The sequence below is a fragment of the Sardina pilchardus genome, chromosome 18 (assembly GCF_963854185.1).
Source record: "Sardina pilchardus chromosome 18, fSarPil1.1, whole genome shotgun sequence".
NCBI lineage: Eukaryota > Metazoa > Chordata > Actinopteri > Clupeiformes > Clupeidae > Sardina > Sardina pilchardus.
Window position 1 is genome coordinate 6,575,738 of NC_085011.1, and position 18,585 is coordinate 6,594,322.

The 18,585-nt window shown below is 43.2% G+C and overlaps 1 protein-coding gene across 1 annotated transcript; it reads left to right on the forward strand.

The window, feature by feature from the left end:
• The first annotated feature begins 6,281 nt into the window (after positions 1-6,281).
• LOC134064422 (uncharacterized) lies at positions 6,282-10,237 on the forward strand. The gene is made up of 4 exons (XM_062520342.1): positions 6,282-6,533; positions 6,576-6,789; positions 7,161-7,355; positions 9,819-10,237. The coding sequence occupies exons 1-4, from the start codon at positions 6,282-6,284 to the stop codon at positions 10,100-10,102; spliced, it is 945 nt and encodes a 314-aa protein (XP_062376326.1). The 3' UTR covers positions 10,103-10,237.
• Positions 10,238-18,585: the final 8,348 nt, after the last annotated feature.

Consider the following 18,585-nt stretch of genomic DNA (forward strand, 5'->3'; position numbering starts at 1 on the left):
GAACAAGTCCCTCTCTCTGTTGGCAGCACTGTGTTGGTTGAGCCAACATCATCAAAAGCAGCTCCACGAAATGTTTTGGTAGGACGCACTGTGTGCCCACTGTGGGGTGACAAATGGATCCCACTTAAAGTGATAAATTTATTGGATCACCCCATTATATTAAGACGTAATGCCAAGCTAGCGCATGTCCATCCTTGTGTAGCACTAGAAGACTTGCAGCTAAGCGTCAGCGCAAGCACAAGTAATGTTCAAATGCTCCAAACTGTCCCTGAAGCGGAACCTGGGAATCAATACTTGAAGAAGTTGGAAGCTGTTGGCCTGTCTGAGGTTGATGTTCTGTCTTGTGAGGTGTCTGAGTCATGGAAAGAAAAGCTGACTGACCTCATTGTTCAGTATGAAGGAATCTTCTCACGTGACAGGCTTGATTGTGGTGAGGCAAAGGGTGTGGTTCACAGGATTAGGTTGAAGGATGAGAGGCCATTCAGGCTACCTTATCGAAGAGTGCCTCCATCCCAGTATCAGAAGTTGAAACAGACTCTCGACGAGATGGAGGAGCGGGGCATCATTCGTAAGTCAAACAGTGAGTGGGCTTCACCCCTTGTCCTTGTGTGGAAGCCTTCAGGTGAGCTACGAATATGTACTGATTTCAGATGGTTAAATCAGAGAACTGAAAAAGATGCATACCCGTTGCCCCATCAGACTGACGCTCTTGCCTCACTTGGTGGAAATTGCTATTTTAGCACAATGGATCTGACCTCAGGATTCTACAATATACCCATTCATGGGGAAGATCGTAAATACACAGCCTGTACCACCCCAGTAGGGCTTTATGAGTATAACAGAATGGCACAAGGCCTCTGTAATAGTCCTGCTACGTTTGCAAGAATGATGACCTCTATATTTGGGGATCAAAATTATATGTCCCTCTTATGCTACCTCGATGATTTGTTGGTGTTCGGAAAAACTGAACAAGAGGCCATTGAGAGGCTTGAACTAGTATTCTCACGTCTGAAAGAACACAACCTCAAATTAGCTCCGAAGAAGTGTTTCTTTCTCAGAACCTCAGTGAAGTTTCTGGGTCATATTGTCAATGTGGATGGTATAGCTGCAGACCCTGGGAAGGTCTCTGCGATCATGGACATTACTAAGAAGGATTTGATGGAGAATGATGGACAGACGCCATCTTATACGAGGGTTAAGTCTTTCTTGGGAATGGCGAATTATTACTCGCACTTTATTGAAGGCTTCTCTGCCCTGGCCAAGCCGTTATTTCACTTAACAGCTGGGCAAAGGAGTAAACGGAGAGGAGGTAAACCCAACCCTCATGCCAAACCCTGTAGGCGTCTGCGTCCTGACGATTGGACCTCCGAATGCCAAGACTCACTGGACAAGCTAAAATATGCTCTCAGCCATACCATTGTACTAGCCCACCCGAACTTCGAAAAGCCATTCTTGCTGTCAACAGATGCATCCATGGATGGCCTTGGAGCAGTCTTAAGCCAAGTGCCTGATGGTGAGAGTAAGCCAAGACCAGTTGCGTATGCCAGCAAATCACTGTCGAAAGCCCAAGCAAGGTATCCAGCACATCGATTGGAGTTCTTTGCCCTTAAATGGGCGGTTTGTGACAAATTCTCCCATTGGCTGAAGGGTACTCAGTTTACAGTATTAACTGACAACAACCCACTTACATATATAATGTCCAAACCAAAGCTCGATGCCTGTGAGCAAAGATGGGTTGCGAAGCTTGCTCCCTATGAATTCAATCTGAAATACATTCCAGGGTCACAAAACATTCCTGCCGATTTACTCAGTCGCCAGCCTTTTGCAAAAATCATGCAGGCTCATGAGTGTGGAAGACTTGTGAGTAAGGAGTCTGTCCAAGATGCTTTCAGGCTATCTGTAGATTTCCAGGGACAATATAGTCAAGAGAATAAAGATGAGCCTGCGGAACAAAATGATGTGCCTGCGGAAGGAGTAAAGGCTATCATTGAATCTTGTTTGGAAGGAGATGCTGGTATTCCTTTACGTGCTCTCCTCTTGGAGCAGAACGCCAGTGCCATGAGGGGTGGCCAGTCAACCCTCCCTGCCTTCTCCCTTGAAGACATACAAGAGAAACAGAGACAAGATTCAGTGTTATCCAGAGTAATCAGCTTTGTTGAAAAGAAGAGGCGACCATCTCGAAGAGAAAGAGCCAATGAAGCAGCTTTGGTTCTTCAGATACTGAAACATTGGGAAAAGCTGGAGATTAAGGATGGAGTCTTGTACAGAAGATCTAAGGACAGACTGGGAAAGAAACGGTATCAGCTTGTCATACCTGGTTCCTTGAAGGTGACTGTGTTGCGTGGGACACATGATGATGCGGGCCACCAAGGGCAGACACGGACTCTTCATTTGGTCCGCCAGAGATTCTTTTGGAGTGGCATGGACCGAGATGTACGAAAGTATGTTTCCCATTGCAAACGGTGTGTTGTGGGTAAAACACCAGAACCAGATGCCAGAGCCCCACTCGAGTCAATTAGGACCAGTACCCCCTTAGAGCTTGTGTGCATAGACTTCTGGTCTGCTGAGGGGAGAAATGGAGAGAACGTGGATGTCTTAACTATTACAGACCACTTCACAAAACTCGCACACGCATTCCCATGCCCAAACCAAACGGCAAAAACAGTGGCTCGGAAGTTATGGAACAACTTCTTTTGTGTTTATGGATTTCCTCTCAGGATACACTCAGACCAGGGAGCAAATTTTGAGAGTAATCTCATTGCTGAACTGCTGCAGATATCCGGAGTGAAGAAATCTCATACTACGCCATACCACCCTATGGGTAATGGCCAGACAGAAAGGTTCAATAGAACCCTGGGAAGCATGATCCGTTCACTGCCAGCCAGAGCCAAAGACAGATGGCCACAGATTGTGCAGAATCTAACTTTTGCCTACAATTGCACAGTCCATGAGACTACAGGATTCGCCCCATTCTACCTTATGTTTGGTAGAGTACCAAAGCTTCCTGTAGATATCATGTTTGACAGTGTTCTTCGTAGTGATGATGTGGTAGACTATAATGACTATGTCACATCGCTTGAAAGAGACTTTAGAGAAGCCATACGAATTGCCCAAGCCAATACAACAGAGGCTCAAAAGAAACAGATGAGAACTTATAACCGCAGAGTGAAAGGAGTAGCTCTAGAAGTTGGAGATAGAGTCCTCCTCGCCAATCGGAAGGAAAGAGCAAAAGGGAAACTTGCAGATCTGTGGGACTCAACAGTCCATGTCATCACTTGGAAGGATCCAAATGTGCATGTGTATAGAGTTGAGAACCCAACTACTAAGAAGAGCAAAGTTGTGCATCGAAATTTCATTTTACCAGTCAATTTCCTCCCTATTGACCAAGAAGATGGACAGTCAACCGTGCCTTCAACTCTATCTGCAGATGATGAGATGGTTGAGGAGCCGGAGGCGGGAAACATGCTGAATGACATAGACCAAGACTCTGAGGGGCATAGAACTGCTTTTTGGGTACTTCAAGGAGAAAACGTTGGACCCTCTGTTATGGCTGAGTCACCCAGAGTTGGTGAAAGTGATATGCAGAACAACCAGAGTGAAAATGATGTAACATCAGTAACATGCAGCTCTAAAGTTAAGACGACTCCACAGATAAGCTGCTACGCTGAGTCAAACTGTGACCCTCATGAGAAAAAGGGAGAAGCACTGACTGACATAGAGCCATCGGGACATAGTAGCTCTAGAGATTCACAGAGTTCTATCTCTGAGTCAGAAAATGACTTAAAGCGATCAGAGGAGGATTTGAACAGCTTGTTACGGGTGTCTGTCTGTAGTGAAGTAAGCAGGGGGTCTGGGTTAGTATCAAGCACCCCATCCTCAAATACTACAAATAGGTCCCTAAGGCCAGATCAGGCAAGCCGAGCAACAGCCACAAGCCATAATACTCCTGAGTTTGATGCTTGTACAAGACGGACACGATGTGGCCGAGTAGTGAAGCCAGTCAAAAGGTTTCTTGAGTCTATGGGCATCTTGCTGGAAGAACCAAAGTCTAGAGAGCCATTAGTGACCCTGATTCAAGCACTGTCAGCTTTCATTGAGATGTAAGAAAGAAATGACCCATGTAGAATGTGACCAACGCCGACCGTGCCCACATAGGAAATTGGTAGATGGAGAAGAGTATATCTTACTGACCTATTGCGATATGTATAAGGGCATATTGCTCCCTAGTAGATTCTCTACTATCTTGAAAGATAATTTGTTTAGGGTAATATGTCATGTGAGTGTCATCTGTTCTCCACACACCTCTACCTAATTTAATGATGTTTGGTGAAATTGAGAGGGGTGAGTGTAGTGAAGTGAATAGTAGAGTATATTTCACCAAACGTGCTCAGGAATCTGGGAAGAAGGATTTACCATCTTGATTATAAAAGGGGTGTTTGAATACATACAGGAAGAATAAACACACCAACAGTTAGCCTTGGTTTCGTTTTATGTTTTGTTTCTATTGTCATGGCAGTTAAGATATCTCTTAGAAATATAGCCACATAATGTTTATTGCAGGAATATGTTAGTGTTCTGCTCAAAAGTTAATTGGTAGCGCCCACCCCCGTTAGCCACTTGGTAGGTGCCACATACTCGATGCCTTCAGAGTAGGAGAAGCATCTATAGAAGGTATGTGCGTGAATAATGGCTGTCGTGAATATAAGTTCATAATGTGCTAAAAACGGTTGCAAAGTGACACTTTCCCAAAGTAGTGATGCTAAATGTAAACCTGTGTTGATTTGCTGTGTGTTTAAGGCATCAATTTATCAGTGTAAGCTTTGTATGAAAATGTTAGCATAACGAGTGAGTTTAGCAGTAACTAGCGGCAACGAAGTGAGTGAGGGGGCTGTTGTTTAATGGTGCGTGCTCTCAACAGATTGTCAGAAGAATCTTGATCCTGATTGTATCCCTCACTTTAAATCTTCGCAGGTATGATTGCTGTTTTGTATAATTCATATTACATTTGTCATGTAAGTTAATGACTAAATATGGTTGTTTAGAAATGTTTATTCATGTTTATGGTTAAATATGTATTTGTCATGTAAGGTAATGGCTAAATGTGATTGCTTAGAAATGTTTTTGACTTAAATTCCACTATACGATCCAAACACTTTGTATGTATGACAGATGTACTGTCACTGTATCCTTCTTGTGAATATTTAGTTAAACTGTTGATGCCTTGAGAGTAGGAGAAGCATCTATAGAAGATTGTCAGAAGAATCTTGATCCTGATTGTATCCCTCACTTTAAATCTTCGCAGTAAAGTGTCTGAAGGCAAGCCACGGTGTTGCTTGGTCATTTCCTGTGCGTGTTGACAACCGCTACATGGGTCATTGTTATGGGTTGATGAAGAGTACCCAGAGTCACATTCTCTTGGGACCTGGCACGTGTTTGATCTACAGTCCCATGGCCCGAATCAGGAGCACTTCACTAAACAACAAGGAAACGCAGGCATTATAGTCTTTAACAATTTGTGAGAGTAAGGCAACTGTTCAATCTCGAGGACCTTTGATCTTGGCCAAGCAGCTTTTTATTATCTCTTTTGACATACCTCCTATTTGTAAACACACATCACACCAGCACAACCCCAGTCTGGGTCACAGGTCAGTCCAGCACAGATGAGTGATGAACTCAAGCCCTCTGCTTTGCCTGTGGTTTGTAGGCCTTACACGTACTGGCAGAATATTTAAGGCGCATTGTGTAAGTTTAAACCTTTTCTTGCTGTTAGTGTTTTGTAAGTAGCAGTTTTCTTCAAATCTGTTTTCAGGTACATTACTACTAGTCACCTAGACTGTTAACTGTGTTATTTTGGGCCAGATCCAAAATAAATCAAATGAGGTACAGCTTTGCCAAAACATATCAACATACCTCTCAAATTCACTATCTCTGTCTAACACACACACACACACACACACACACACACACACACACACACACACACACACACACATACAGTACACACACACAAACACACACACACACACACACACGCACACACACACACACACACACACACACACACACACGTGTTCATGCACACACACCTTCTGCTTTTCATAAAACAAGGCAACACATGGATTACAACTCACGTGTGCATTGTTTATGATTCTGTTTGTTTGATTATTAATATCTGCACGTCCCAAGGTCACCACTTGATAATATGTTATCAGGCCACAGTATATAAATATGAGAGCAAGAGCCATCAGTACACAAAAGAAGACAGAAGAATCAGGTTCATCATGAAGACTTGTGGAGCTCTGCTGGTGCTGCTGTGCTGCTGTTTGTCTGAGACGCAGCTTAGAGGAGACACCATCAGTGACAATGACATCACTCACCAGGGCCATTATGGTGAAGCAGAGACCAGAGAAGATGTGGTTATGGGTGCAGCACAGAGAACTGAAGATGCAGACACAGCCTCTACCCAACAAACCTGCCAGCCTGACATCCACACTGTGCTGAGAGAGATGAGCGCTCTTGTGGTGGAGCAGAGAGTGGAGCTCAGATACACCAAGACACAAATGGAGGCCATGGAGACCAGACTGAGAGCCAGTGAGAAGATAGTCGAAGAGCAGAGAGTGGAGCTCAGATACACCAAGACACAAATGGACGCCGTGGAGGCCAGACTGAGAGCCAGTGAGAAGGCAGTTGAAGAACAGAGAGTGGAGTTCAGACAGACTGAAGCCAGACTGACAGCCAGACTGACAGTCAGTGAGAAATTAGTGCAACAACTAAAGACTAAACATGAAGGTGAGCAATATGATTCTGGTGCTGATGTCATTTGTGTATTGACCCTTTCAACTGAGGTATTTCCAGTGGCACAGAATACAACAATGAGCTAATAGTAACTAAAAACAAAACAACATTTTAAAGATGCATGGCATTGTGCAGAGCAAATCCAATCCAATTCAATAAAACTTATCTGCATTGATTTTGAAAGTTTAAACCGGAAACCCTTTTGGAACAGATTGAAAGGGTCTGTTGTGTAAACATTCAGAAATAGGATATTATTTACATATTTTTGGTTTTGATATGTTTTAACTTGTGGTTTACAAATAAGTATATTTATCATATTCTGTCTCTATCTGCGTGTGTGTGTGTGTGTGTGTGTGTGTTCTCAGCCCAAGTACTGAACCTGAACCTCACAAGGAGCCAAGTAGAGGAGTTGAGGAGGGAAAGAGAGCAGAGGAGGGTCTCTTTCTCTGCTTCACTGGTGGCGTCTGGAGATGTAACTACAGGACCTTTTAGCACACACACTAACCTGGTCTACAAACACGTTTTCACCAACATAGGGAATGCCTACAATCCAAACACAGGTAGGGGTGGCTATCTATAAATGTATTTGTGATGCTAAAGGAACACCCCAATATTTTGGGAAATTAGCTTATTCTCAGTCTCCCCCAGATTTAGATAAGATGATATATGACGAGGTAAATTAGTATATACTGTACTTACTTGTCTCTTTGTGTCCAGTAACTTAATCTGACTCACCCTCCGTTAGCCTAGTTTAGCATAGCTCATCGAGGTGGTTGGAACCTACCAGCCAGTAGCTCTAAAAAATGTCAAAATAATTCCAACATTTTCCTACTTACATGTTGTGACTTATATAGTACAAATATCAATGTAAAATTGATATTGCTACACAGCGATTTTCTAGAAACAGTGCATACTTGGAATTAATGTATCCTCATTCAAGTGAAGCACGGTGGAGTGATTTGCACACAGCATCTGAGAAGCATTTTACAGACTTCTACTTTTAAAGTGCTTTACTGCTTCTTCTCAAACTCTGGGGGAGATGGCAAATAAACCAATTTCCCAAAAATGTTGGCGAATTGTGTTTGTTTGCATAGCAGGAAAATAAAACCAACAAGACACAATGATACAAGTCATTGGGTGTTTCTCAAAGTCAAGGATTGGTCCTTCCAAGCCACTTTTTCAAGGACGTTTCATCATCAAATCTCGTCAAGCACTGTTCCAAAGTCAAGGATGCTTTCAAATTCTAGCAAGTGCTGAGTCCTTCGTTCTGAGAATTTCGGAGAATTTTGGAGGATGCATTGATGGATGACCAAGTCGAATGTGAAGACCAAGTCGAATGTGGAAATACTGTAGGCTAATCCAAAACGTTTATTTAGAGGAAAGTGCAGCTGCAGTTGTCGGAACTAAAAGTAGCACAATTTCCACGGTTCTAATTAAGCGCGCAGCCGGAACCGTGCACAATTGACGTGCACTTCCACACTCGCTAGGCTGTTCCATTGCATGTGATCTTGACGGCTGGAGAGGGTACTGGGAAGGTGTGTAGCCTGGTCTCTCTAGCACTCGACTCGAAAGAAAGCATTCTATCAAGGACGAGCTCTTGACTTTGAGAAACACCCATTGTCTTCTTACCTTTGCCCTTGTGAGGCAATCACAATTAGCCTGGCGCCGCTTGACCAGTCAGCTACCACTCGGGGTGGCTAAGTGTGATGGCAGTGCAGTTAGTGCAGTTAGTGATGGCCAAATGTGGCTTCCTAAGAGGCTAAGAAACCCGATAATGGAAAATGAAATTGAAGACAATTTTGTTGCTGTTGCTGATCAGCACCGGAATGTCAACTATTAACACTCAAATAATGCATGTTCTTTCACATTATGTTACAGTCTTTTCTGAATGCTTAAGCGCAAATTGTAATTGGGACAGCCGTGGCTTACTGGTTAGGGCTTCGAACTTGTAACCAGAGGGTTGCTGGTTCGAACCCCGACCAGTCCACGGCTGAAGTGCCCTTGATCAAGGCACCCAAGCCCTCACTGCTCCCCTGTGTGTCACTAATTCACAAATTGGGAAAAATGCACAGACTGAATTTCCCTCACATGATAAAAAAAGTATATATATACTTATACACCAATTCGGCGAAATACCGGAAGTAGAGTGGTCGCCCTGCGGTGTGCGTCAAGGCCCCATCACATTACAGGCGGCATGCGCTATGAAACCCATTACTTTCAAAAATGGTTTGAATGGTTTGAAGAACTGGTCTGCCGCTGCGCTCTGTATAGGCCGATGGGTATACAGTCCATGAATGTACACATAAATGTATTTATTTTATAGCCCCCCCGTAGATGAAATTCCACAAAACTTGGCATACTCCCAGAGGGTGTCAGGTTAATCATACACGTGAAATTTGGTGCAGTTCATAACATCTCATCTGAAGATAGGGGCGATTAAAGCAGTATTATCTTGCATTTTCAATTTTTACCATGGGGGTGCAAATCACAAATGACTGGTTATAAGCTAAGTTGATGCGAGCTCTTGAGACCAATATACCATAAACATTTTGTCATCCTTGGTGCCAAGGTTCAGGTAGTTATTTAGGAAAAACTGCAATTTTTGGGCTTCGGGGAGGGGCAGCGTGAAGGTGGAGGGGCCCCCGGGGACGAAACAAATATTCTTTGTAAAAGTCTACTGGGGCTACATGCCCACCAAGTTTCATATGCCCCGGTGTTACGGTGTCCTGGGAATCGTTGACCAAAAATTCAGGATCCATGGCGGGGAAAAATAAATAAATAAAACTTTGACAACAACTATATTATTGAATTATGTGTACGATATAAATGACAAAAAATTAAAAGCATTTTTATTTTAACCGACCCGACCAAACATGACCCGAATATCATTACAAATATTTTTTCTTGACCCATAACCGCGGTCGCCCGCTCGATTTGGATCAGCCAGCGCATCACTGGACCACACCTGTGTGTTGTTTGCTGTGGGGGACGGTTGATGTGATCAGTTTCTCTGTCTGTTTCAGGGGCCTTCACAGCTCCAGTTAGGGGGGTCTACTACTTTGATGTCTTCGTCTTTGGGAATGGCCATGCATCAACACCCACTGGAGTCTCTCTCCACAAAAACGGACAGCATGTTGTCATTGCTTACAGTGCAGGGAACGTCCACCATGTTGCTGCCTCCAACGGAGCATCTCTGCTGCTGGAAGTGGGGGATGTGGTCTATCTGAAGCTGTGGCATAATTCCTGGGTGAGAGATAATATTAACCACCACACGACCTTCTCTGGACACCTGCTCTTCACCATGTAGCCAAGCAGCAGAACAGACCCATAACAATACAAGAACAATGAAACAAATGACTGTTTAGGAGTGTGGTGGTATGTGTTTATGTGTGTGTATGAGGGGTATTTAACTATATATTCAGTTTCTCTGTTCCTGTAGGCTTCTCAGATCATGTTCACACGTGAAATGTTATATGGATGTTTTCTACATGCGGATGTTGTTGTTCACTTGTATGGCATGCAACACATTTGTCAAGTGTGTTTTGAATTATTTACATTGATTACAGTGTGGCTGTGATGTCAGGAAAGCCTTCAATTGATTGCAGATTCAAATATCAACCCCAAAAGATGTGGGAATGATTACAAATCACACTGTTAAAATAAAGATGCAAAGTGTTTTCTTGAACTGTTCCAATTCCTTTCTTGAAATAAGCACCACCTTTCATACCTCTGTAGTAGTCGTCTGACGGAGACATAGAAAAGTAATTTTAAAATGATAGGATCATTATTATTATTATTGTTATTAGTGAGTGGTAGAGGTAGTACTAGCAGTAGTTGCAGGGGCGGAGCTAATGGTTCACTCTAGTGGGTGTGACGACCTGTAGTGGGCTCCTAGCTCCAGGGTTATGTTGAAATGAAAAAGATGCCTAGGCCATGATGTTTAATATTGTGGACATAACAACCATGTTAAATATCCAGTATGTCTTTCGGAATGTTGAGAGTAGCCTAAAATTCTATTGAAGTTCTGAGCCTGTTGATTGCCAACTAGTACTAAAATCATCACAGATCCATTGATTTTGGTTGGATTTTTATAATTTTTGTCTCTGGAATGAGCATACTGTTTGGGGAAAAGAATGGCATATTGACTGGTGTCATAACTTTGGGGAATAGTTGATTGCCAATGAAGTAGAGATGAATGTATTGGAAAAATGGTGAAAAAACGCCTAGTTTTTTGCATTAAATTGAGCCAAAATCATGTTCAAATGTGTTTTAAGGGTTATTTTTTCAGTGGATGTTGTCAGCACATGTGTTCTGTGCATTTGGAAAGCATTTATTGACAGCCTACCCAGCCCACTGAGAATCTGAGGGGAAAAAAAGCATTTTTCATATTTTTTGATAAAAAAATACAGGGTGCATACACTAAAATGGCCACAATTTTTTTTCGCGATATTTCCGGCAGAACAGACCCTTCGATTATTGCTTCTTAGGGTCAAAGTTAACAGGAAAAACACAAATGAAAAGTATGACAGACCATGTCAGGTTCAACCCATTTTATTGAGCTTTTGAGACTTTGGCTCCCTTACTACTAGTGCCACTACTGGGCTAGACAAGGGACGGGAAGACCTTGTCCTGTTACACATGCATTATGAAAAATTCTAGATTTTTTAAAAATTGATTCTTATTACTCTATATGAGCCTAAAACTGAAAAGCATTTTGAATTTTTTAATATAATTTTTCATATAGAAGTTAGTTTACTGTCCACGTATGTGGACAATGCGCAACAATGCGGTAAAAAAGAATACAGACTAATAGAGGTGTGAATCTCTCCCTTTTAAGACGATTCGATTCGTATCGATTCATAAAGCTACGATACGATTCACAGCCGATGCGGTTTAATACAGAACGATTCAGTGCGATTCGATACGATGCGAAACGATTCAATAGGATGCAGTAATAGGCCCCAAAATGCAATATAGTTCTTAATCTCATTTTATTTTCCATACTGCAGATTTTTTTTTTCTGCTACTTTAAATGGCATGAGAAAAGTTACAATTGCATGTCATTAATTACATTTTTTCCAAAAGACTTGATTGACTGGATTGAAAGACTGAACAAACATTTTGATAATAAGAACGTGGCCAAATGCCTCTAAACGAAATCACTCGGCCAATTAATAGAGATACATTCATATCACCCTATACTTAGCTGCTGAACCAATCACAATAGTTAAAAACGATGTGATGTAGCTGTAGCTCTTGGGAAAGAGTGTCTGTCTGGATTACCTTTCATAAATAAGGAGGCTACTAACGCACGTTGTGAGAACCGCGTTCAACACATGACAGGTAGGCACTACCCTCCCTCCTCCTCAGTCAACTTTCAGACGTGCACCGAACAGTAAAGCACCGAAGCATTTGGGGAGACACGGGGAAAGGGGAATGCAGGAGGATGACAAAGGGTGTTTGTTGTAACCTATGAAGCTAGTTTTTTAGGCTTGTGCTTACGACTGAATATACTGTATGTCTTCGTTCAGGACACTGCAACACACGTTAACGTCAGCGTTATCTGCATTTCACTAAACTTGACAACTAGTTTGTTGCTGCCACTGTCTAGCAATGACGCTACTTACAGTAGGCTACCCTCGTTGGAGAAGCTAGACGCTCTGGTGTGTTAGCAAATCACGGTCGGTCTCATGATTTTGAAAGTACTTGTAATGTTAGTTTTCCGATTAGTCATTTTAAAATCGATTTATCTATCGATTCATAATACATTTAAACCGATCCAGGGGTTTGCCTACCGATGCACTCGTGTTGTTAACGTTCCGAATGATTACCGATACGTATCGGTTAATTTTTACACACCTACAGACTAATGACAGAAGATATGGACCATTATGTGACTTTAATGCAAAAAAGCAACAGTTCTCTGTCGCAGGAACTGCGACCTATTACTCAATGGGACTTGATCGCCAGATCAGGTCTTTCAATCGAAACTCTACAATCACGCCGAATGGCTGATGGACGTGTCAGACTCAGCACAAACAGAGCCCGCCCCTTATGCGAGGCTATAAATCCCACTGACGCGCATCCATCTTCCTCTTTCTTGCTTCGCATTGCTCATCCCATATGAAGCTCTCGTCGAATACTTCCTAGAACTTTTTTCTTCGTAAGGCTACCAACTCTTTTGTGTTTGTGTTCCTCAACACTAACACTGAGTGCCTGCGATTTTTTCCACTTTTCTTCAAGATGTCACGTGTCTACGCGGACTGCGGCCATCCTAAAGTCAAGGGCGACCAGCATCGTCTGTGTGTCGACTGCCTCGGGAGGGCCCATGCCGAAACAGCATTTCTGGAGCAGGATATCTCGTGCCGCGCCTGTGCCCTCATGCCTCTAGCTAAAGTGAAGAAACGCTTGGTGCATTGGGACAAAACACCGGAACCGCCAGCAGACGCCGACCCACCGTCCTCGCCTGCTGAGCAGAAGCTCGACTCACATTAGGAAGCCATGGAGTTGAGTCGTCCCACCTCCCTGGCCACGGTTACACCGACTGGAGCTACCACGGCAGGCCATGTGCCCACCGTAATCCTCCCACGCAGCTTCCCTCCGGAGTCAGACAGCGGCTTCCACTTTGGATGTGAGTCAGACTATGACGACCTCGACGAATTTGCGGATTCAGCGAGTGAGGACTACAGGCCGTCTGCTCAAGCTGAGCCCACCGAATCCCAAGCGACCCAGGTCGCTAGCAAAACGCTGGGAGCAGAGCTGCACAAGCTAGCACAACATATGGCTGCTAAGCTGGGCGTCCCTGCCGGTCCATGAGGCTTCCATACTAGATGGAGAATTTTTCAGTGCGGCGCCCTCTTGTGGCCCCGCTCCGATTCCCGTCTTCCCTGATGTCCATAAAGAGCTGACGAAATTTTGGAGCAACCCTCTTTCTGCGCGTTCCCCAGTTCGAGGCTTCGACTTCTAGATGGATGTGTACCGCGCCAGGGACCAAGGCTATCTCGATTTCCCGCCTGTGGAAAGAGAGAGAGAGAGAGAGAGAGAGAGAGAGAGAGAGAGAGAGAAAGAGAGCGAGAGATAAACGCCACACGCAAAGTAAATACCAAAAGCAAAAAAAACCCAACAGATCAACAGAACTGTGCCTCACCTTCATTTTCACTCTTAATCTGTTGTTTCTCACTGGCTGTCAGTCTGGCTTCAGTCTGTCTGAACTCTGCTCTCTGCTCTTCCACCATCTTCTCGCTGGCTCTCAGTCTGGCCTCCAATTTCAAAGCCTCCACCTGTGTCTTAGTGTATTTGAGCTCCACTCTCTGCTCCACCACCAGCACAGTGTGGATGTCAGGCTGGCAGGTTTGTTGGGTGGAGGCTATGTCTGCAGCTTCAGTTCTCTGTGCTGCACCCATAACCTGATATTGTCTGGTCTCTGCTTCACCATGCTGAGTGATATTATTTTCACTGATGGTTTCTACCGTATGCGTCTCAGCCAAACAGCAGCACAGCAGCACCAATAGAGCTCCAGAAGTCTTCATGATGAAACTGGACAATTCTTCTGTCATCTTCTTGTGTACTGATTATGACTGTTCTTGGTCTCAAACATATACTGTGGCCTGATGACATATTAACAAGTGATGCCCTTGGGATGTGCAGATATTCATCAAACAAACAGAATCATAAACAATGCACACGTGAGTTGTAGTCCATGTGCCGCCTTGTTTTTTTGAAAGGCAGCTGGTGTTTGTGTGTGTGTGCGTGGGTGTGTGTGTGTGTGTCAGAGAGAGAGAGAAACAATGTGAGGGAAATTGATGAGATAGTGACTTTCTGTTTATATGAATTTGAGATGTTTGTTGGTGATATGTTTGGCAAAATCATCAAAGGTAAAGCTATTTCTAACATCAACTCAGTTCTGTGTCACTGGATACTGGACTTCATGAGGAATAGAATTCAATCAGTCAAGGTTAACAATACAACATCATGCCCTCTGACCCTCAACACTGGAGCGCCACAAGGTCTTTCTAATGCATTGCATTGGATAACTTAAAGCACAACATCGTTTACAGATACAGCCTAGTTAACCCTGTTTTGGCAGTGTTGTGTGGGTCATTATTATATGGGTTGATGAAAAGTACCCAGAGTCACATTCTCTTGGGACCTGGCATGTGTTTGACCAACAGTCCCGTGGCCCAAATCAGGAGCACTTCACTAAACAACAAGGAAACGCAGACATAATAATCTTTTATGAGAGTGAGGCAACTGTTTGATCTCGAGGATCTAGCACGTGTTTGACCAACAGTCCCATGGCCCGAATCAGGAGCACTTCACTAAAACAACAAGGAAGCGCAAGCATTATAGTCTTTAACAATTTATGAGAGTAAGGCAACTGTTTCATCTCGAGGACCTTTGATCTTGGCCAAGCAGAAGATATTAACTTTTTATTATCTCTTTTGACATACCTCCTATTTGTAAACACACATCACATCACACCAGCATATTTGTAAACACACATCACATTAACACATTTGTAAACACACATCACATCAGCACATGTAAACACACAATGATGGCCTCATCGTCTACCTCCTGCTGGTGTGTGGTGAGCATCCGGTTGTTCAGTCGTCGTCTTTTTCCGGGTCCATCTGGGCTCAGACCGGCCCTTTACCCCCCATGGACAGTAAAAGACACAGTTTTCTCCCCACTATTTAGAGTAGCCTACAAGACACTTGTCACACACTACTCACTCTCTGCGTCAACTTGGCACATTATCTCACGGCGTGGCACAACCCCAGTCTGAGTCACAGGTCAGTCCAGCACAGATGAGTGATGAACTCAAGCCCTCTGCTTTGACTGTGGTTTGTAGGCCTTACACGTACTGGCAAAATATTTAAGGCACATTGTGTAAGTTTAGACCTTTCTTTCAGTTAGTGTTTTGTAAGTAGCACAGTTTTCTGCAAATCAGGTAAACATTACTACTAGTCATCCAGACTGTTAACTGTGTGTTCTTTTGGGCCAGATCCAAAATAAATAAAATGAGGTACAGATTTGCCAAAACATATCAACATACCTCTCAAATTCTAACACACACACACATACACACACACACACACACACACACGTGTTCATGCACACACACCTTCTGCTTTTCATAAAACAAGGCAGCGCATGGGCTATAGCTCACGTGTGCATTGTTTACGATTCTGTTTGTTTGATGAATATCTGAACGTCCCAAGGTCACCACTTGGTAATATGTCATCAGGCCACAGTATATAAATATGAGAGCAAGAGCCAGCAGTACACAAAAGAAGACAGAAGAATCAGGTTCATCATGAAGACTTGTGGAGCTCTGCTGGTGCTGCTGTGCTGCTGTTTGGGTGACACACATCTTACAGGAGAGACCATCAGTGACAATGACATCACTCACCAGGGCCACTATGGTGAAGTAGAGACTAGAGAAAATGAGGTTATGGGTGCAGCACAGAGAACTGAAGATGCAGACACAGCCTCCACCCAACAAACCTGTCAGCCTGACATCCACACTGTGCTGAGAGAGATGACTGCTCTTGTGGTGGAGCAGAGAGTGGAGCTCAGACACACTAAGACACAAATGGACGCCATGGAGAAGAAAGCAGACACTATGGAGGCCAGACTGAGAACAAGCGAGAATAAAGCAGAGACAATGGAGACCAGACTGAGGGCTAGTGAGAGTCTGGTGGAACAACTAAAGAATGAAAATGCAGGTACAGAAATAGTTGAATAAATGAATACTAAATCAATACAATTGTCTAGTCATTTTGTTAATGCGTTTCTCTCTCTTGCTCTTTCTCTCTCTATTCGGGCGGTGTGTGTGTGTGTGTGTGTGTTGTCCTCAGCTCATGCAATGAATCTGAGCCTCACTGTGAGCGAGGTGGCTGACCTGAAGAGGGAGAGAGAGCAGAGGAGGGTGTCTTTCTCTGCATCACTGCTTGCGTCTGGTAGTGGACATACAGGACCCTTTTCAGCTGCTACACCCCTGGTCTATAGACGTGTCTTCACTAATGTTGGCGATGGCTACAATCCAAACACAGGTACTAAACCAACAAGTTATTATGACTGGAGCTACTGTTGACTGTATGTGATGTGCACACGCAATATAATATTAATTTGTTATTGCTGCTTGCTTATTTATATCACACTTAGATAGATGTTTGTGTGTATATTGCTGAAACATATAAAACATATTTAATGACATAAACAAGTCAGCTCTGTGATTTAGGCTACTGGAAGCCAGTGTAGGGACACGATTATTGGTTCTAGATAAGAAATAGAATCTATTGGTTTTAGATAAGACGTTTAATCTCAGATAATGTAATGTTTATTATGGTCATTTGAAGAGCTTTAGCTCAATGCATCTGCTAATAACTATAAATATAAGCATAGATTAAAACTAAAATGATCATATGACAATACATTTGTTACAAAGTACACAAAGGGATGTCATGGGATCATATAGCTGATAGTCATCCTATATAAAAACAACATGTTCACTTTTGTTCATTTTTGGAGCTACCAGTGCAACCACATAGCAGCAGATGTGTCTTTTCTTTAATCAGTATACAATGAAAGACAGTCATAAACATGAAAACGATACATGTATAAGTTTAACATCTGATTGTATAAGCAGGCATGCTGTCTTATTTAAATATTTAGTGTATTATGTCTCATTATTCTCTATTCTGAATTTATATCTGTCACAGGGATCTTCACAGCCCCAGTAAGAGGGGTCTACCACTTTGTTGTGTTTCTTCATGGAGGAGGATCATCAGGGACACCTACAGGACTCTCTCTTCATAAAAATGGAGAGCATGTTGTTATTGCTTCCAGTCGTCAATCAAGTGGCAGTGTAAATCCCTCAAACGGAGCCTCTCTGCTGCTGGAGGAGAGAGATGTGGTCTATGTGAAGCTGTGGCCCAATGCATGGGTGTTTGATGATCAGCACCGCCGCACCACCTTCTCTGGCCACCTGCTCTTCCCCATGTGAGAAGGACTATTTAAAACTTGACAAACAGTTTGTGTTTTCTGTGTGAAATTTGTAATGTGCAAATACTAAGAAATGAAGAAGAATGGTGGAACGCAACATCTGCTAACCCAACTGAACACACATGTACAAAGATTTTCATAAATAGCAGATTCTGGCCGCTAATAGTCATCACACACTGCAACATCACTATTCATTCTTATTCTGGATGTAATGTAAATAACACTGAGAAGGGTTGTTTTCTTTTGTTTTGATGCTTTGTTTTGAATCTCATTAATAAAATGAATAATGATGGCCTTGTTTAGTGTTTGAGTCTAACAGTTTCCAAGTAACTCACAGAAAACTGTTTTAAGTGCAATGAACTACACTGAGAAGAGACACTGCTGTAGATATAAACACTATTACATAATTACATACAACATAACATAAAACATAGTGTGTTGTATGTATGTGGCTCAATAAGATGCTGGTTAGGGGAGTGTGTGTGTGTGTGGGGGGGGGGGGGCAGTGTGCTGTGTGTGGGGCAGTGGCATACTGATGATCAGAGGGTGGTGAGCAGTGTGTTGTATGTATGTGGCTTAAGATGCTGGTAAGGGGCAGTGTGTGTGTGTGGGGGGGGGGGTCAATGTGTTGTGTAGTGTCTTATGATGATACAGTGGGTTGGTGGGCTGTATGTTGTCTGTAAGGAGTGTGGCTTTCTATGATGTAGTGAAGTAGGGGAGTTAGGTTAAGGTGGGTTAGGACTAGGAGGGCAGTCAGGTGTGTGTTTGTGTGTGTGTGTG